This window comes from Mycteria americana, chromosome 3 (genome assembly GCF_035582795.1).
Source record: "Mycteria americana isolate JAX WOST 10 ecotype Jacksonville Zoo and Gardens chromosome 3, USCA_MyAme_1.0, whole genome shotgun sequence".
In the NCBI taxonomy this organism is placed as follows: domain Eukaryota; kingdom Metazoa; phylum Chordata; class Aves; order Ciconiiformes; family Ciconiidae; genus Mycteria; species Mycteria americana.
In genome coordinates this window covers 101,982,929-102,004,575 of record NC_134367.1, presented here as the reverse complement: position 1 = coordinate 102,004,575, position 21,647 = coordinate 101,982,929, and the positions used below count along the sequence as shown (strand labels likewise).

General features: G+C 39.7%; 1 protein-coding gene across 2 annotated transcripts in view; it reads left to right on the top strand.

The window, feature by feature from the left end:
• The window catches only part of EML4 (EMAP like 4), a 168,411-nt gene that overhangs the window by 19,325 nt on the left and 127,439 nt on the right, over window positions 1–21,647 (top strand). The window contains exon 2 of one of the 2 annotated variants that reach the window (XM_075496312.1): window positions 4,298–5,165. The exons of the other annotated variant lie outside the window; for it this stretch is intronic. Coding sequence (XP_075352427.1) covers window positions 5,123–5,165 — 43 coding nt within the window. The 5' untranslated portion in view covers window positions 4,298–5,122. The remainder of the gene's footprint in view (window positions 1–4,297; window positions 5,166–21,647) is intronic. 2 annotated transcript variants of the gene reach the window in all.

Genomic DNA, 21,647 nt, shown 5'->3' with positions numbered 1-21,647 from the left:
CTGGACCCACTCTGGAGGTGTTCTCCAAAACTCGTGGCTCAAACTGCGTGGCGTGTGAGGCTGCGTTGGAGGACCTCAGAGGGTTGGTGAGAGGCAGCTCTGGCAGCAGATGACAACGGGCTGCCCAGTGCTGTTCTAGGAGAGGGCTCCTGAGCATGCCTCTTCTGCCTTGGAAAACAAAGGTTGTGGGTTTTTTCTTTTCTTTTTTTTTTTTTTTACTAGTCAGCTCTTATAGACCCTCTTCAGGTGAAGACTGAGTAATGGCTGCATTTGGGGGCAGAGGGATGAGAAAAATGAAAGGTGAGTGCTTGAAGCCCAAATGATGTCTTGTATAAAATGTTTAGGATTCGCCGTGTGCCCGTCAATGTGATAATGGGTACATTTCTGCAGAACATCGGCTAATTAATGATTTGGCTTGCCAAGCCGGACAGTTTCCCTCGTGGTAACTGCTTTCTTGCATGTCCGGGGTGGCGGTGGTTAACTCTTCTATCCTTTCAGTCATGCTGGAGAAGCCCTCCAGCCTTTCTGAGGAGTTCGCAGATTTTGAGCCTCGTAGGCTCAGCTTTAGCACCCATGAGGGTCCCAGGCGCAGGAGGACAGCGCTGGTGGTGTGTCAGCACTGCCTTCAACTTCAGTGGATCGCTGTTAGTGGCTGTGTGGGAGGTTACCGGGAGGGTAAGTTTGTCGTCTTATCTCTGGAGGATAGAAGATGTGGGTCTTGGAAGTGGGTGGGCAGATGGTGGTCTGAAACTTGGGTTTGGAAAGTGTAGAGATAACGTTGTGCCTCTGCCCTTGTGAAGGGCTCTTGAAAGGGGGGAAAGAAATTAGAAGAAGGTGCTGAGCTGTTGTGTGCCGCCCGCTACAGCCAGCCTGTGGTCTGGTCCCCTTTGCAAAGACCCGTCTCTCACCGTTGTGGAGCTCCTGTCTGCCAGCATGGTGACTTGGTTCACTTCCCACCCCAAAGGGGAAAATACCCCCCTGAGGCATGGCTGCAGGGCTGATGCTGCGAGGGAGGAAAAACTGCTTGGTATGGTGGAAGAGCAGTTGGGGAGCCAGTCGGGTGCTGTTGAATATCCCTGTTCCTCTCTCCAAAACCTAGCAGCTTGCTGCTTCTTTCCAAAACCTAGCAGCTTGCTTCTTCCTCTCTTCCTTTTCCTCCACTTCTTCCCTTCTTTCTCCTTGTCACGCCATCCTCAAAAAAGGTATGTGAAAAGAGAGACCAGGTGCTCCCATCCTGGGAATGGATTTTCCTTTCCGAAGCCTTCTGAAAAAGGTGGATATGTAGCATTAGGCTATGTCATCGTGTAATCTCAAAAATCATATGTAAACAAATGTATTGCTGTTTTTTGAACCAAACAGACCCCAACCTTGAACGCAGCTAATGAAATAACTATCCCACTTGATTATCATTATTTGTCGAGCTGACCTTGTTAAGGCAGTTATACATACGTTCCAGATGAGAAAATGTATTTTAATTTGGTTTTACTGTTGCTGTGTGCTAAGAGAAAAGAAGAAGCCAACCTAATTCAGTCTCTTAGCATGTGTACGTTTTACAGAAATAGCCTCAAATTAATGAATTAATAACTTTAACTTAATATTTCTTTTACAAGACCAGATTGCAAGCCCCATATTCTAAAGCTAGTATGTTGTGGAGCAGCTAATCGTAAGAAAGGTGAATAAGCATCAGATTACAGAATTTTTCTACATTAAAAATATGACCATATGTGCCTTTGAATAATTCCAGATGGAAGACTGCTGGTTTATAATTCGTTGTTTTGGATTTAATTTCTTCAGACTTCTTTATTTTTTTTGTAAACAAGCCAATCCGTAAGTGTGATGCAAGCAGAAGAAAATAAAGGAATGTATTTGGTTTGCTAGGTGTGTAAATCTAAACTTTTCACTTACTCATTCTCCCCTCCCAACCCCCAACATTTTGGTGGCATGGTGGAGCTATCAGGGATGTGTTGGGTTTAGATTCGTTGTATAGACCTTTAAGTCTATTATCATTACGTAGTCCCTGAGTGACCACATTTTACAGTATGATTATTTTTTTAATATGTATTTTTAAGAAGCATATTCAGATGCTTATTGGGAGTGTTTCCAGAGTGAATGTGAAACCTTTCAAATAAAAAGGTAAATGTTTGAGGAAGTTACAAACCTCTGAAAACAATATTATAATGGAAATTGTTCTGCAGCCTTGGCTCTGGCTACCAACACTAGTGCACCCTGCAACTGCTTGTGAAAGAAACACACTCTGAGAGCTTGCCGGCTTATTCTCTCTAATGGTTCTCTTCTTTAAAAAAAAAAAAAAAAAAAAGTATTTTTTATTTACCAGGTAATTTTAAAGACCCTTTTGTTACAAAAGAAGCCTTAGAAATGGGTATGAGCTTGGTTCATGTTGTCAAAGGCAGTGGTTAAATATCCCATCTCAGTAATTGCAGCTGCACTTTCCTGGTAAGGTGAGAAAAATGCAATTTTAGGTTATAGTTAATGAAGTCTTGATTGTTCCTGTATCTGAGGGTGCTTGAGACTCCCTTCCTTCAGAAGTGGTTTGTAGTAATCCTCCAGTGCTCTTACCCTCCTGCCCTGGGCAACTTGATCATTCTTGATCCCCAGGGAAATGCCTGAATCGCGTTTCAGGTCTTTATTAGTCCTTGTTTGCTTATTCTTTATAAGGCACTAGGATATCCCAAGGTAATTCAGGATGATCATTGCAGTTCTTACGCTGGATGTCTATTTGTGTTTTCCTTGGGTTTTTTTATTTATTACTTCCTCACACAGTTGTAACACTATTTTATAAGTCAATATTGTAGGAAATAATAACTGTACCCATGTCAATAGATTAATTTTTAATTTCACTCAGAGCATCGCATGGGGTCCATGCCTGACATATTAGTAACACAGATGATGGGCTTGGCATCAAAAGTGCTTGTTCTAAGTTGCTTTTTCATCTTCATCCTCCCTTATTTAATTTCTGCTGCCACAGTCCCATTTCTGGAGTTTAAGAAAGGCTAGGTACTGTATTTACTTCATAGCAGAAGAAGGTATAGGATTTAATCTTGGCCATGACAGTTACAAAGTCAGAATATCTGGAAAACTCATTTTTATGGCTGAGAACTTTATCCTTCTTTTACTACTTCTTGGGGCTAAAAATATTGTTTATTGATTATTCAGGAGTCATGTGAAGTATAAAATAGGACTTTCAGAGCCTTGTGGCTTTTAAGCCTTTATAAGCTTGCCCCAATGACCTTCAACTGGTTGTTAAGTAAAGAGGTTCTTCGTGTGCTTTGGTGAGGTATTATCTGTTCGTGTCTGCAAAATGTGGGTTTTCTTTATGTAATGTAAGAAAACAGAGTTCTGTGATGTCCTTTTTACAAGAAATGTAAATGTGAATACAATGTGAGCATTTTTAAAAAATCAGATCAATTTCAACCACTGTTGGAAGTATGCATGATTTCAGAGAAATCATCTTGATTTCTCAAGAAGCATCATATTTTATATCATCTTTGTGGAAAAGTGCAACTTGAGTAAAATAGTTTCTGGAGTACAGAACCTACTGTACAGTGCTATTTCTGAAATACCGCTAGGAAAGAGGCCAGGATTAGAAGGAGAGCAAAATTTAGCAGTATGGAGGACTGGGATTGCTAATGGTAAGCATTTTCTCATGCTTGTGACTGTAGCGTTTTTATGCAGCAGTCTTCTAAACTGTTCAGAAGAGGCATAACATAATCTGCTTTTATAGGCTCAAGTACTTTTGTGGTCATCTTTATCTGTGGCTTAGACTTTTTTTTTGGTTCAAATTCTGTATTTTAAAGGGTTTTGTGACTTTTCTATGAAACTTTTGCCCAGACCCGTCAACATCTTTGATGAAAACAGTTCTGTGCAGCTAGGTATTCCTGTTGACTGGCTTGTATCTCACTCGGTGTGTAAGTTTAAACATGTTCACAAGCCCTCGCTTATAAGGAGGAGGGTATTTCCATGCAGTTATTTTGAGAAACCAAGGAATGAATGAGCTTTCGCAATATTAGGCTTGTTAGTGAGGTCGCTGTTGTAAGAACTCCCTCAGAAATGCTGCTTTGCAGATTAAATCCCACTTACTGTTCAATTCGTTTTAAAATTAAGGAGGGCTTACTTGGTGAGCAGTTAATGTGAAAACTTGCTATGACATGTAAGGCTGGCTAACGTGTACGGAGCGGTGTTCTTTGCATGCATTTTTTAAATTTCTAAACAGCTGGTGTAGCAGCAGTGAAGCACCGTCTGGCAATTTTTAAGCTCTGTGATCATTCTTCTGCATCAGGGTTTCAGGAAGACGCTGTTACCACACCCACCAGCAGCTCCCTCTTCTCTGGGGACTCCTTTTCCTTGTATTTCCTATGGTGTCTGAGGGATTCAGCCGTTCAGAAGCATTTGTTTGACTCGTTCTACAAAGTGACAGGATTTGTTCAAGAGTCATAAGCCCTTGAGCAAAACCATTGCAAGCTGACAAAATCTGCCAGCGTGTGCCCTTGCAAGGGGTGGGGGGCTGCTGGGGGTGTGCGTGCACCTGAGATCTTGGAGTAACTCATTATAGAAACTGTGTTTTGGAGCAGAAATGCGTAGGTGGCTCAGTTACGGCAGCACCAATTCTCCCTGCAGAGCATAAGGAAGATGCTGCGGGGTGGGTGCAAGGACAGCTTAAACAAAAAACGGTGGAACCGGATACGTTCAGTCTTTCTACAGAAATTGCCTTTGGGTAGAAATCAGGCATGAAGAGTGCACACCCATGTGGAAGTAATTTGCTGGAGCGATGAGGAATTAAAATTTGGAAAAAGGAAAGGGGATGCTGCGACGGGAGCCGCGGTTGCCTCCCCCAGCATACCCTTCCACACAAACAAACAGTGTTCCTTCAGGTGAAACGTGGGTGAGCAGAAGACAAAAGACAGCATTATATCTCAAAGTAAACACTTAAACATTTAATTAATATGCTATATTAATCTGTGTGAAACTGAAGATATGTGGAGGAGAAGATCCATTAGGAGCTGTTACAAAGCATTGTCACTGCATTCCTGAGGGGAGATGGCAGAGGTGACTTTTATTTAAGAAGTACAGATTAATTGAAGAAATACCAAATAGTATTACAAAAATGAGAGCCATGCTGTCCTCTCCTGCAGAGCAAAATTTGATGTGTAAGTATGGATTTTTTTAAATATGTAGTAATTTTTATGCTATGCAAATAGCGTGTAGTCTCACTTCTTTATAGTCTGGGTTGCCACAGGCAATTGCAATAACCAGAATGTGTTGAAAGATAAGGTGATGCATTGCATAAAAATCTAGAGTATTGTTGAATGACAAAACTTGGTGATGCAGTTAATTTCTTCGTAGAGAAGTTCCTCTGAGTTACTCAAAAAACATGGTATGGCTTTTGACACAGTTATATTTATAAATGGCTAATATTTGGCCTGAAAGGCACCTTTTGATTACTTTGCTCTTGCTATATGGATGTGTTTGAAATTTTTTGTTTGAGACGTTGCAGAGGAAAATGGTAGGCGTGTTCTTGGTTCTGCAAAAAGTTGATGCACCCGAGTAAAACTGCTAACAGTAGTTGTTTTAACTGTTTAAAAATTACACATAGGCAGGTGTTCTCAGGTTAAAACCCTTAAATATGTAGAAACGTACTGCGAAATGTTTCAGGTTTTTGTTTCCCGAACTGGATTAGGCAATGGTTTCTCCAACTTTTTTTTGGTGGTCTAATCTGATTGTCCACTTTCAGTTGTCCACTTCAGTTGTCCAAATAAGAAAATCTTGAGTGACGCAAGGAAACCACTGGGGGACAAAAGACTGAAATTGTGTGATTAAGTTTTCTTGGTATTTTTAGTAGACACATGTAAACCTCTAATCTGTATAATCTTCCTAGTTTAATAAACCGTTATATCAATATTAGATGTGACTACATACTTTCTTCAAATATCTAAGTGGTTATTCAGTTTTTCTCTATTTTCTAAATGGATTAACCAGATGTATCTATTTAAATCCTGAATTTCTGATGCCACGCTATCTTGAGTCATGAAGTGTGTCTTGTTCACTTGGATTGCATTTTCGTAAATGGCACTTGACAAGCCAGCAGACAGGAATTTAGAAACTGCTAAGTGTTGGCATCTTCAGTCGCTGATCGAACTCTGCCACGCTTGCTCTCTCGAAGGCTTTTAGTGTTCTGAGGGTTTTTTTTTCCCTTCCCTTACGTCTGTTCATATAGGGCTTATTCTTCGCTTGTTAGCTGATTTGCAGACATATGTTAGTTGGGTTATTTTTGTGTTTATTTCTTTGCAACCAGGGAGCTAGCAAAAACTGTTGGAATTATTTGCACATTGCTTACATTATCAGTGTAGGTGGTTTTGCTTTGCACCAATGTAACATGTGCTTCAAGTGTTAATTTGCAACTCGGGCAAGAATGGTGAGGAGTTTAGCCTTTAACATCTTTCTTGTGTTTTTGACAGCATTCCTGCAGTACCTATTCAACACATTTGAATGTACTCCTTTCATCAGATATCTCAGAAGACATAGCATTTTGGCCAGCAAAACGGGGACTTTTCCTAATTCTGAAAGAATTTTTCCCCTCTCTTCCATTCTTTTTGTGATTTTTATTTTTTTCTTTTCCTTTTCTTACATGTATGCTCATATAAATTGCACCCAGCTCAGTAACTTTTTGTACAGCTTACCCAGAAACTCTTAAAATAGAGGCTATGTTTTCCAAATGTAAGAATAGACATTCTTACTAATGGTTGAGTACCCTCTCTGCAACATGTCTCGACCTCCATTTTTTTATTACAGATGTTTTAGTGCATAAAATCTCCAGTATTTTAACTTTTAAAGTTACTTTCACCCAAGTCTGGTCACCTCAGTCTCCTTGATTTGCTTGTGGACTTCTCGTTTGCAAACGCCCACAACTTTAAGCAACATGGAGTGAGTGAATATTTTTGTTGGAGTTGTAGTGCTGGACAAGTCTGTTTTCTTTTATCGCCCTTCCTTCTCCCCCCCCAGGCTATCAGCATTTCCTATTCCAGAGAAAGGATAAGATTTAGACTCTGCAGTTAACAGTGCCCTATTAACCCCCTGCAACTCGCAGTTCCCAAGTGAAAACAGAATTCTTCAGAATAGTAGTTTTAAATGGAAGTAGCATTTTCAATAGCCTAGATGAGGTGTGTCCTTGTAATTACAGGAAGCAGGATGATCAGCGTGTGTGTGTGTTTATACATATAAAAATACATAAAAGCTTATTACTGGCTCTCATCTTGTCTTTGGGTTCTACTGGCACCTAAATTTTTCACCAGTGTAGGTTCCTTTTACTTGTTTCACCTTGCTAGGAGACCCAAATTACGGCCAAATTCCAGTCTTCGTAGTAAATTTCAATTTGTCTCCTAAAGCTAACATGGAATTAGACACACAGTATCCGAATTATATATGTATTGGCAAAAAGCAATAATTACTTCTGTATTCTGTGTGTAGAGTAGACTGGTTTCACATTCTTCAAAAAGGTGATATACTTCCATCCACTCCCAATGTAAACTATCAGACACTGAAACAACCAATCTCTTACCCTATTCTCCTTAGCAGACTTTCTGTCGTGAGGACTGTCCACCAACATAAATCAAAGTTATCACAACAGACTTCACCGAAGTTTTTTCAACGCATGCAACAAAAGCACAGCAGGCCAGATCCACTCTCCTTGATGGGGTTCTGTTGATTACCATCAGCTGAATTTCTGGCCCAGCATGTCCAATGCTCTCAATTCCCAAACACAGCCGTACTGGCTCTGTGAGACACCAGGAGGACATTTATATTGGAGGAAAGTTTGTTGTATCAGCTGTGTTACAGAAATTCTATTTTCCCTGGGCTGTTTGTTACAGATTTTTTTTTTTTGTTGTGACTTTGGCTAGCTATCAGATGCTTCTATTTAAACAAAAAAGTTTCTTCCCCAAATTTTTCTCTAGGTGTTCTGCAATGAAGTACCTCTGACTGAGACAAAATGGGTGATATCTACATATTTAGTAAGTGACATCAGGATTCGTGCAAACAGACTGATAAATCAGTCATTGAATTGTGACTTTAGAGTAGGATCTAGTGGCAGTAAAACAGTGGAGGGCATCTTAAAAAAGAAAATTTTCATTTCATAACACGTACCTTTCATCCCAGCTGTTTGTTCCTCTTCAAGTCAAGTCTGTACTACTAGCATCTGTGCTACCTGTGTCTGTTGCTCGAGGGTGAGCCGCAAAAAGGTGTGATCTGCTGTATATAAGGTAGAAGTCTTCATGCACAGATACATCAGAAAAACTAATTTGCATTTCTGGATTTTTTTTTTTCTTCCTCCTGCCCTTTCCTGTGAGTTTTGACTCAGCATTTTGGAGCATCTGCTGGCAAGGGTATGTCAAAAGACTGTAGAGTAGGTCTTCTATTCTTGCATTTTGGCTGGCAGTGCATTTTGGCTTGCTGGTATATTACATTTGTAATCCTATACCATGCATGCCCTCCTAGAATAGATCATAGAATCGCTGAAAAATGTAGGTTGGAACCTCTGGATGTCATCTGGTCCAACACCCCCCAGCCCCGGCAGCGCTGGCTTCAAAGACAGATCGTGTTACTTGGGGTCTTGCTCCAGTTGAGTTTTGAATATCTCCAAGGATGGAAGGGCTACAACTCTGGGTACAAAGGAGAAAAAAATCCTCACTGATAGTGGTTAAGAGCTAAAACAGGTTGCTGAGTTGGAGTTTCCCTTGTCACAACTTGTGATGGTTGCCTCCTGCATGCCCCTTCCCTGTGCACCACTGAGAAGGGTTTGGCACGCTCTTCTCTGTGGCCCCTGCCCCTCAAGGCAGTGAAGAGTAGAGTTGGATCCCAGTTCTCACAGTCTCTGCTCATACACGATGTGCTGCAGCCTCCGTACCATCTTAATGGCATTTGTCTTTGCTGAATATTGTGAGACTTCTGTCAAGCCAGTCTTCCAGTTTGTCCTGGTGCTGGGGAGCGGCAGCCCTACGCCCCACCATTTCGGTCCTCCCCCAGTTTGGTGCCATCCACAAATAGGATGGGGGTGTGTCCATCCCATTGAGCAGATGAAGCAGTATTGACCTTGGTACTGGCCCATGAGGAACACCACTTGAAATCAACCGCCAGTTGGACCATTGGACCAGAGCCATTAGACCACAACCACTGCATTTGAAGCATGATGACCCAGCTAGTTTTTCACCCAACTTCTAAAAATGACCATGTATCATCTTCTCTCACCCAATCCTTACATTTCAGAAATGCAAATTTAAGAAACAGATTAGTGGAAAGCTCAACAGTGGAACAGAAATTGTTTGTACTGGAGACTTCCAAAAATGCATCATTGCTTTTAAGAAGGAATTGGGAATTGTTTGTGAAAAGGACAGAGTCCAGCAGATGAATGAATTTTTGTTGTGTGTTATTTTTTTTAACTAGTCCATATTCATGTTGAAAGTGATAGATTCAAAGTGATTTGAACTGGAAATAAATTAAAGGGAGAATTGCAATTGTTTTGAGTTAATTTTTTTTGGTACAAAGTTACATTGTTTGAGCTTTATTGCACCGGTTGTGTGTGGAGGACCTTTATAGGAAAAGAAATTGAGGAAGAGTGGTTTAAGGGAAATACATGACAGTAAAACCTGATACATAGTATCAGGAGGGTTCAGCATATTTAAATCATTTTTGTTTTAAAATTACTGAAGTTTGAGTCATCTTTATGTATAATTTTTTCTTTTTTTTTTTTTCTTTAAGATTTGGGAGACTCTTTTCCAGAGGTGGTGGCAAATTATTGTTAGTCAGAATTTGTTCTGTAAACCATTCTTCATCTGAAAACGACCTTGGGTTTGGTTCGGATAACCCCAAGGTCTATGAGCGTGGCTGTCCTGAAACACTTGGGCTTACCTGAGCGGTGAAATGCGGCAGTGAGCAGGGTTTGACCGAGGCACGGTGCAGGGGCTTGTTCTCCCGCAGAGTGAAACAACCTTAGTGGGTGTTAGGAAGTCACGGCTGAACACCATGGAGCTGTGAACTTCCTGGGGAGAAAACGGGGATGGGAGAACATGTTCCCAGCTCAGGAACAGCTGATGTCCGTGAGCTTCGCGGAGCATTTTCCCACCGTATGAACGTGAGGAATGGAGTTGCAAATCGGGGGAAAACACTCTTTGGGCAGAGGCAGGGTTTCCAACATTGCACAGCAGCTTAATGCTGGAAAACTTCAGTCCAACAGTCCTGTTTCAAGGGAAGATTCCTATGAAAGCCCTGTGTTGTGTTGACGGCAGGGATTTTAGACCTCTGTTCCTGCTCTCCCTCCTTGACACCTCCCTCTCCATCCCCCTCCCCTCCTCTGCAAACTCACCAGCACCCACCACAATCCGCCGCATTGACAGGCACGTGTGTTCAAACGAGTATCTTGTATTTCAAACACATACACATAGCTCTGCATAATTCAGGTAAATCTTGCCGTCATGCCTTAGTACATTCATTTTGCTAACCTCACTAGATCCGTTGTTGCTTGCACATATTTTCCTTTTTTTACTTGATTTGGACAAGCTTGCACAACACCAAAGGTGTATTTGAATGCTTTTAACTAAGCCGAGCAGCTTTGTTCGTCAAAAGACACACAAGTATGTGGACTTTGTAAGCGGTCAAGCATTTGGTAGATGAATTAGATGGATCTATGGAAAATCTCTTCTGTGAGGCATCTTGATGAATGAACATTCATTTTCGTTATGCCACAACTGACTTGTATTATCAAATTAAGTGGTCAGAACATCACCTGCAAAGGAAAATTTGGTGGCAGAGATCAGAACTAGTGTTCTGGAAATGAGAAAAAAAATTGTTATCTAAAATTTGCGTATGAATTTTTTGTCCTAAGTGTTGATACAGTTTGTTTGAAGGTTATAATAAAACTGTGTAACACTTTATCTCTAAATAGCTTTGCTTTTTTTTCTTTTTTAAACAAAACAAACCCCCAATCCTTAGAATTCTTGCAATGAATTTGGAAAAAATTCCATTCCAGGTATGAATTTATACAGCTGTGCATGGTACTAGAGATACTGACTTGTCAAATATAAAGGAGACTGGAGATGCATTGGCCTTTTATTCTTAAATACTTGAGTTTGCTGGAAGCACAGAATAAAATCATGATCTCTTGTTTAAGGTGCTGGAGGTATAGCCTGATGCCAGCAGGAGTACTTACAATAAAGAGAATGCCTTCAGTTGTGAGTAAAAGCCTGTTCTCCATACCTAAAGGAGTAGTCACTCCTAAAAATAATCTGCTGTCAAATACAAGGAAAAAGTGAGAGCTATCAACTTGCAGCCTATTTTACCTAATGGAAGATGTGTGGTTTTTTTTTTTTTTTTTAAATTATTTCTTTTCCTTGTTGACAGTGGAAGGTTTTGTGGGGTTTTGTTTGGTTTTTTTCCCCTCTCTACATGTTGCCTGAAGCTCATCTTGCTGTGGTTGAATGTGGAATTGGGCAGCGAGCTGTATCTGCTAGAAGGAGCTGCAAGTTCACCTGTAACTGCTGTTGCAGCAAGAGAGGACTTTGGTGTTGGGGAAAATAGGGCAGGGTTTTGAGAGGGAAAACACGTGTACCGTTGGGAATTTCCCTTATGGTCCCGCAGGCAGAAATCATTCATCCTGTTTTCACTACAGATAATCACTGGAAATCTTGGTCTTTGTAGTGACTTAGTCAAGATGACGTGCAATCTTCAAGTTTCTGACACAAGTCAGTAACTGTAGTTTGGAGAAGACCACTAACTTTTAAGCAGTGCTGTTGATATCTGCCCCTGGGAATAACCCTTGATTTCCAGTTATAAAGATGTTTAAAATATCTTGGTCTGTCAATCTGACTGAAATTTAAAAATCAAGTTAATTTTGGAGAATATAATTGTCATTCTAATAATTATTTGTAATCTCGTATTTACTTTGCACCTGCATCAGTTTGAGGAACACTTGTGTTGAGCTTTTGGTTAATTTGTCTTTTGTGCTGTTAGAAATGAGAATAAAAAAACATGTGATGAAAATCTGACCCTGATCTGTAAGTTTGTTGGATGGAGCAAGTGGGGTTGAGTACGGACGGAGCGGTTCGACTGCATGAACCAACGGAGGGGATGGGATCCAAAACTCGCAATTTTTCAGCACACAGCTTTGTGAGAAATTCCAGAGGAAGAAGCTTTATCGGGTTGCCTGTGGGGTTTTATACATTTTTTTTTTTTTTTAAGACAGAAATATAGTTAAGAGGGCACTGTTAGCTTGAGAGCTTAGTTTTTTACTGACAGCATCACATTTGTGCTAAATAGAGGTCTTTAATAAAAAACCAATTTAGGTGTGAAAATATACCTGTAGCTTGTGCACGTGCTACTATGTAGAGCACGTTATCAGATACTGATGTTAAAGTTTTGCTGTTTCACTGATCTTTTTGATATTTTTTTTTCCCCTGATGCAATAAACAACATGGTATAAATATTGTACTCTTTTTGTCTATTCCATAGGTTTAATTCTTAGTAGCAGTTTTGAGAAAGATAATTGCTAGTAGCTTTTATTGTGATCCTCCAAAAACATCCTAGTATCTCACAGGATACTGAGCCTTAAATGCATCATTCTGATTACGTATGACTTTTTTTTTTTTTTTTGAGGCTGTGATGTAGCTTTCTGGGTTTTTTTGGGTTTTTTTTTGTTTGTTTTTTTTAAAGTAGCTAGTGTTCTTCTTGTAGATAAGATTTTTTTTTTTTTTTTTTTTTTAAATTCAGAGCTTTGCATAATTTCAGTGGATTCTGTGGTTTCAGCAGGTATAAGGCAGTGGATTCTGTCTAACGCACTTGAGCTCTGGAAACATCAGACTATAATACCTTGCCAGGAAGAAAGCTGGTGATGAATTTAATATGAATTTTGAGCTTGTCTTTGTTACGAGTTGCTGAAACAGAAAGGAAAAGTTTGTGTGTTGTTTTGGAACTGAGATTTGCTGCTTTCCTGTTATGCAGTGGTCTTACCCGAGATTGCCTAAAGCCAGTTCTGTAACGCAGGAGCTCTTGGGGTTTTCTGTGGTATGGATGCAGCAGATCTGGAGCTGGTGTTCAGTCCATGACTGCATTACATTTTACATTCGGTGAACATCGTGGTAGAGCAGGAAGAAGAAACTTCATTTCTGCAGGGGGCAGAAAGCCTACGATGGAAAAATACCGTTTTCTTTGTTTCTGTGGGTTACATCAAGGCGTGCCCAGAAATTGTCAGAAGAAGTGGGAGCATAGCTAGAGTTAAAATGAAAGAATAAATGGAATTAAAAAGAAGGTTGGAGCTGAAATCAAAGGTAATTTAAGAAATCTGTTCACTGACTTCTGTATGATCAGTCCCCAAGATTCATCTAATTAGACAGTTCAGTCGCTTTTGCCACGAAGCAAAAGGAAAATGCAGAAGTTCCCCCTACTTTCCTGAATGTTTCTTGTTTCCCCTTGCAGATTTAAAGTGCTGTCTGAAGTTTGATCTGCTCTGTCTGTGTTTATAGGTGTTTCTCCGTATAAACAAAAATCAGACTTGCAAATAATACTTTGTAGCATCAGAGCTGAAGAACTGGAAACGTCCCTTGGGGATGCGCTGGCCTTTTCTCCCCCCCATCCCTTGCTGTACTCCATCCCTCCGCTCCCCTGGCTCGGCTGCTGCATTTTCGTATTTCCCCCAGGTGCAGGCAGGTGCTTTAAAGCAACTTGCTGGCAGGGACCGACAGCTTTTTCCTCTTTGTTGGCGGGATTTGGTGAGATCACACGGGCACTTGCTCCAGGAGCTGGGAAATTGCGTCGCAGTCTGTTCCAGTTAGGTTTTTGTGAGTAATCGCAAGCTTCCCCTATCTGTATTGTCTTAAGGTTTTCTGTTGTTAATTGATTCAGTTGCATGAAGCTGTGACAGCTATGATAAGCCTTGCTATTTTTACTTCCACTTAAATATTTATAAAACGTGAATTTCACTGTAAGTGGCTTGAAATCGAGTCTCTGAATGTATTTGTTAACCGTCTGTAGCCAAGTACAATTAGCATGTACTGTAAGGGCAGTGGTAATTATCCTGTCTCGTAAGCATGCAGAATTCTTCCTTACTGGAAGATTATTTTAATATTCCCTTGGTGTAGCTTGGGGCAGCAGGGAGGTGGATCCCCATGCTAAAAATAATAAAGGAAGATGCGCATTTGTGTGTTGCATCAGTTTTCAGCAAGCTTAAAATAATGTATTGTGCAAGAACGTGTCTCCTTCAGCTCATTCTCTAAAGACTATTGACAAGCTTAACTTCTTTGAACAAAACCTTCCCTGTGTTACGTACACAGAAATAGCTCATGTGGAGAAAGCTGAGTTCACCGTTCAGGTTATAAAATAACTTATCCACTTTTATGTATTGTTCTAAATTCAGGAGGATCTGCACTTCAGGTGCAGGTTAAATTGCACTACGGAAAGGAAAGGATCTGTAAATATTATCAGAGGGGGCAAGTAAGAGGCAACTTGAAATGTCTCAGGGCAAAACAAGTTTGTTTGCAGTTTCTCACCGAATGAAAAGGCTAGTGGTTTGTTTATGTGGAAAAGAAGAGGTAGTGTTAGCTTTAACTAAAATATAGTACTTTGAATTTGATTGATCTGGCATGAGCCCTGGTATAATTGAGTAAGTGCTTTCTGAAAAGGTTGTTAGGTGTCCATGTACTTTCTTCAGTTTCTTTGTTCCCCAGGGAAGAGAATTGGAGAATGGATGTGTAATGTGGAAAGGTTTTTTTTTTTTTTTGGGGGGGGGGAGTGTTGGTGGTTTTTTTTTTTTTGTTCTTGGTTGGCTTTTTTACAAGTGAGATCATATATGGGTGTTTTGGCAGTTTGAGAGTTCTGGGAGTCAAGGCTTATTGTATTGCTTACTTTGGAAATGATGCAGTCCTACTGCATGTTTACAGGGCAGGACAAAAAAAAGCTAAGGAATTGGGTACAGGATGGGGGAGATTACTCCGACACTAAAGTACTTCTAAGCCTCAGCTTGCTATTTAGGGAAGAGAGAACTTGTAAAAAAAGGTGCTATTGTAACTTTTCCAAGTTGAACGGATTGTTGCACTTGTTGATGTTTGAGTCAATGCTGAAATACAGCTTCTAATATCTTTTTATATTGGCAGTGGAGCAAAATGAACCCATTTCATGGAAAGACTCACTGTGAGTTTTTTTTTATTTTAACTTGCTGTAACAGGACTGATCTGAAATCATATGCCTCTCTAATTCTGTGTGCTAAAGCCAGAATCTCTTAATTGCAACTCTTGGAGATTCAACAATAACTACATCCTTCCTCAAATACTGATTATGCATTATTGCATGTATTTGCTCGTAAGTTGACTAAAGGAACGGTAGTATGAAAGATCTTGTACAACTTCCACAGAGGTGCTTAAAAATAACTACACATTCCTCTTTTCTGTTTTGCTTTAGTTGTAGAATAATATTTTTGTTCTCTGCTTTGGTGAGTTTTGTGTTTTGCTTCAATATAGTTGATATTTAAAAAAAGAGCATAAATGGTTGTGCCAGTAGGCTAAGTAGCTATTGACCTAAATGTTTAAAGCTTAGCTTGGAGATATGAGATTAAAGTATAACTTCCATAAATGAACTGTCAGCTGCAATGCTTCAGACTTTTATTTATTTTCTGCTCTATTTCTCGCTGTGATTTTTTTTTTTAGGTGTAAAGTAAAAATAATGGCATTGTTAGGAAGCAATGAAAATGTAATTCATGTCTATTAAGATAGTCACTTACACACACAAGTTCTCGTACGTTGTTTCCAAGCAGGTATTTTCCTTCCGAGGCATCCATCCCCTCAGCTGGACCCTGCTTGGTGTGGTACGTCACTGCTCACGCCGGTGCTTCTCCCGTTTCTTCTAAAACGGATGGCAGCCGGCTGTAAACCTTGTCTGTAAACTCCGCAGGTCCTTTTGTCTGTCCAGTGCTTACTGCTCTGATCTTCATCTGGCATTTCTTGGGACGACAGCAGTGGAAATAACAATGCGTACAAATATCTAAACCCATCTGACTTGAGTGACCAGTCTGTTGGAAATACACTGCGAATACATGTTGCAGGATACGATTACATTTCAAAAGCATCAGTGGATAGTAGCGATAGTCTGTACTGTACGTTACTTTGTTGGGGAGGTACTGAATTGTATAATATGTGCGCTTGAAAAAGCAGGATTCCATTTAACTTGGAAGAGAAAAATGAAGAAGCTGAATAAAATGTTTTAGAGTATGATTATAATACTACAGAGGAGGCACAGTGCAGAAAACTGCGCTTTTACCCAGGTGGTTTATTCATGGTCTCAGAACCAGGGAATAGGTAGGCATGAAACAGAAGGTCTTTACCCTCAGAAATATTAAAAAGAAACTTGTCCTGAATAAAGTGGGGGGTTTTGTTTGTTTGTTTTTTCTGTTTTTTTTTTTAAGGAAGATGTGTGTATGCTTTCAAAACTTGCATTAAGAGCTGACATTTCTGTTTGTGCTTTTGTAAAACACTCTGGCACGCCTAAAAGTGAATCGAGGCAATAAATTGAGGCTATTTTATGATAATTATTTTCTGTACTTGAATCGAAATTTGAACTTGAGTGTAGTTCACAGAATAGGCTTAAAAGTGCAAAATTGATTTTTGTCTCTAAATAAGGTTTCCAGATATTGCCACGTATGGGAGTCTGAAGTTACAATTAGTACTCTGTTAAACTGTATTAAAATAGTGCTGTATTAAAAAAACCAAATCCACATAAATGTGAGGAGTAGAAATTATACTGTACCTAATTGTCTGTTGATATTCTGATGAACTTTACTAGTCTACAGTTAAAATTAAATAAATATAAATCAACATTTGATTTTTTTTGTGGCTTGAATTTTACATCAAGTTATATTATAAGGGACTTAATCACGAGCCCATTGCTCTTGAACTCTATTTTTTTATGTAGAGTGCAAGGTCTTTTAAAAATAAATACATAACCTCTATCTACACAATGAATGTTCCCAGCCTTAACTAATTACTGATACAGATAGTATCAGAGGTATAATTAGAGTTGTGTACCTTAAGGGTGTGGGGGTTTGTGTTTTTTTTTGGGGCTTATGGTAAATGGAACGTTTTCTCATGCTTCATTCTGCTTAGCCATAGGATTTTAAATCTCTTACTTTTGAACAACACTTTTCCTTTTTGTGTTTTGCTACTCTCTGTTTCTTATCACTCTGAGTATGAAGGAGAAGGATTTTTTTTGCCAGTATAAGAACTATTTTATAAAATTCTGCATTGAAAGGTATTTACTGGATTTTGTTAGTACTTACTGATCTGGAAAGATGAGCTAAGCTGCGCAACGTGCTTTAACAGGTTCCTGCAGTTTTGAATGCCTGCCTTTTATATGCAGTAACTACAGAGGCAGCTGATTGGGGTTGGCCAAGTTCTGCTACATCAGTTGTAATTATTTAAACTTAGACGTGCCAGCTGTCATTTAAAAAAAAAAAAAAATCAATTAACATTTTGGAAAGATCTTCCTCTTCTATCTTCCCCCGCCTTTACTTATTTAAAGTGAAAGCAGATTAGCTCAGAGTCAAAAATGTTTTGAAAATCTTCGTGATAGACAAAGGAAACTAAGCCATGATATTTGTCTTTTTTACATATGAGAGGTTTTTCTAGATAATTTCCTAAATATAATATGCAAGAGTACTGCTGAAGTGGTAACCCTGAACTGGTAACCAATGCCATGCCCAGAGAATCCCAGTGAATTTGTGGAGGAAGGGTTCAAGTCCTGCCCTCCTACCCCTTCAGACAGAAGTGTGCCATCGGTAATTTGACTCGGGAAGCAAAGAAACTTGAATAATTAAATTTAGGTCATAAAAGTTTCAGTAACGTCCGGTCTCAGAAAGGATACATATGTCTGGAGGGGAAAAAAAAAGAACGACAAAAGAGAAGCAGGAAGAAAGAGTGGTACACCAAGGTTGAGTCAACAGAGGCCCTTCAGAAAAGGGGAATTCAACCCTAGCAAAACCAATACAGAAAGCCATAAAATACAGCAGACAAACGTATGGGAAGGAAATCAGAAGGGTGATAAGTCTATGAAGCAGATGGTCTACTTCGTAATGTGTCACCTTACAAAAATAGGAAGTAAGTGAAATAGTTCCTTCTCCAATAGATAGTTAAAGGAAAAAATTAGGTGGGACTGTGGTGGTAGATACTCTAGTTCTGTGGGGCTTTGGGTTTTTTTGTCTTGTTAATAAGACTGAATTACTGTCAGGCCTTAGGATGTTGAATAAAAAGATGCTGAAGCTGGTGCATTGAAACACAGCAAACTGTCGTGACCAGTGGGATATGCCACAGAATTCTGGTAGAATTTAAGGATGATGAGTTTGCTCTGTTCCAAACACGTGCGCTTTACTGTCAGTGTGAGCAACGTGGTGACATAACAAAAATTGTATCAGAATAGTCAGTTATTTAATTTGGTTAAGGCTAGGCAGGTTTATGAGAAAATACAGAGCTGATGAGAACTTACATCATGCTGATGAAGCAGCACGAGTGAGCAACAAGGACAGCACGTTGGACTAAGCGGATTTACAGAGGCTTAACTACTGTCTTAATTTGTGAAGGAAGGGGGCAGGACAAACATGAGTTTACAGATAAAAAGAGGACCTTGAGTAGATTCTAAATCCAGAATTGGGCAACCAAATTTTAAGTACATGGAAGAAAATAGTTTGCTTTATCTTAGTGCTCGTCTCCAAGGGGTCAAAAAAAAAAGGGGTGGGGGAAGCATACGAGACAATGGAAAGGTAGAACATCTCCTGTGAACAATGAACACTCGGCGAAACTAAATCCAAGGAAAAGGAAATACTCCCACCCACTCTTTTTTCCTTATCCTTGTTCTCACAGAATTAGTGTTTACATTGAAAAACACATCTCCTTCGGAGGCGACTGAAGCCGAATACTCTCCCGAGGATTGAGATGATTTAGACATTCATATGAGTAGCAAGTAGGAGGTGTTACAGTAAACAATCTGTTTTTAGAAAACTGTAGAATTATCATGTTTTTGGGCATAAGCACATTTCAGAGGTGTGGGATTTTTTTTTTTTCCCCCTCCAGAAGTAAGTATCTCTGAATGTGTTATTAACATAAATGCAGAAGCAAATGCTGTCCTTTTTTCGAAACGTGGTGTAGGTTAGATCCACCAGTAGTCTCACCAGATGGAGAATTTTTTTTCTGAAGTACAGCCCTACCGCATGGGCAGCTCGTGACCTCAGCGTGCATCGGGCCCTCCTGAGGTGGGAGGAGCATTCGTTTACTTCCTTTTTTTTGAAGAACAAAACGAAAACCAAAAATCAAATGTTTTGATTTGTATGTTGCTCAACTTTTGCTTGGGAAAATCACCAGGGATACCTTGTCTTTTGAACATGTAAGTATCTTCTTCTCTCCCACTCCTAGGAAGGTGGTACAGGGCTGTAGCGTTGATGGAGATGTCAAGGGCTCTTAGCTCTGTGAATATAAACAGATTTAAACAGGAATTGCTCTGGCTGGAAACTGAACTGTCTTAGCAGTTCAAGTGCTTCCAAGCACTGGTGACTCCTACAGCCCCATTGCCTTCGTCTGCCCAATTCCGACTACTTTGCAGCCACTGCTGTCGCCAAGGAAAAGACTTGTGAGGAGTTGAGATCTGCCCTGTAGCACATGAGTTTCCATCTCGGATATGCAAATGGAAATCTGAGGGCTCAGCGAAGGCTGGTACAATAGAGTCAATCTTGAAGTTGTCAAATACAACTTTTGAGTTTTCTTCTCTTATTAAATAGAAATTATTTGATGTCAGGTTGGGCATGTTGGATCTTCTTGTCACTCCTTGAGATTTCTGAGACCTGTTGTGAAGTTTCAAAACATGATGTAGAAATTATAAGCTGAATTCGGAGGACGTGGGTTGGCCATGCCCCCCTGTTGTGGTACAGGGAGCTCCTTAGTTTGTCATTATGAAATAACCTTTTCTTTTGATGGTCAGGTTAAATCCTAACCAATTGCCATGAGAGAGCATCAAATGGAATGAAATGTTTTTCAGAGAAGCTTTAAACTTTATAATGTACTTAACAAGTATTCTTCTCTCATTCGCTGTGTGTTACAGAGCACATCTGCAAAGCAGTTTACACGCCTGTTGCATTTATACTGGATTTGTTACATTTTTTTACCCAGGTATGTGTGTCTGGATCCTTGAGGTGTGAATTGCTTGTGCAGACGTGTTCAAGGAGAAACCCCACACTTCAAAGTCTGTATGTTATGGGTGTAAAGTACTTTCTTGGGCATGAGGAGGCCTCATGTCAAAGTATTATCTCAATACACGTTTCTGAGGCTTGCGAAAGGAAGGTGCTTAACTTCAACTTTTCTGCTTGCGGGGGGGGGGGAAAAAACCCCTTTTATTACTGTTTGGATTGAATTATGGGAGTTAATCATTGCTTGTGTGTGTATGTGTGTGGAGAGAGAATGTGTTCATTGAAAGCAGTAAATCTATCAGTTCGAGTTGTTGTTTTCTTCAGCTCTGTGCGCTCAGTGAGATCTGCCGGTACGGTTTTCCTGTGTTAGCTGCTTTGAAAGCATTTTTAAATCCAGTAACCACTGGCGAACAGTGTCTTACCGAAAATGCTCTTGTAGTGTTTGGGTAGCGTTGTCTATTCTGCAGGACAGTAAAGCTGAAGTGTAGTTGTGCATCCTGAAGTATAGTTAAACGTACTGAAGCAGTGGACGTGGCAACTCATACCTTTGTCAAAGGCAAAACAAAAAGTACAGCAATCGCGTTTTCTTCATTATCACTTGATATTCAGTTGGCAATATTCAGTTCACAGTAACTGAAGGAGGAATGCACGGGGGAATGAAAAGAAACTGCTGTTTTTAAAAATTGCGTAGGAGAGCCTGTAGCGATACTCTCCACGCACCTGATGACCGCCAGTATGAGAACGTACTGCCGTCTGTCTAGTCCGATGTCTTGTTTTTGACTTCAGGCATCATCAGCAGATTTCAGGAAAGGTGCAAAACCTCCCTGCCAGACAGATGGGGGATGATCTTCCTCCTTATTCTTAACAGAAGTTGTTTTAAATCCTTAAGAAGGGTACTTTATAGCTCTTAAAGCCCTTGTGTTGGGTTTTTTTTTTCCTTTTAATAATTTTGCCCATGATGTGTGTTTTACAAACTGGTTTTTATTCATGGTTTTTTTAATGCGTGTTTTTGTCAATAGTAATCTGAATGTATTTATTGCGCTCCTGACGAGAGTAAGTGGCATTTGTAGGAATGGTCGCAACTTTTGACTTTGCGTTTGTTAGATGTTAAGTGTTTATGCAACAATACTTGTAATTAGAGTGATATTCTATTTTTAGGGAGAATGTTGATATAGGTTACATAGCCCTTATTAATTAGTAAGAAAATGGTTCTTTTCCAAATACACATTTGCATTAGAGTTCCTAATATAAAGGAGAGCAAAGTCCTCAGTAAATATTTTTTTTCCTGTTCTTAAAGCTGTTTTGAAGGCAACGTTTTCTTCTTCCAAAATCATTAAAAGGAGACATTTAATTTTGTTTTACTTTTCCAAAGTAATACAAAAATAATTTTGCTTGTAAAGAATGTTAAAAATGAGGTGTAATAGAGAAGAAT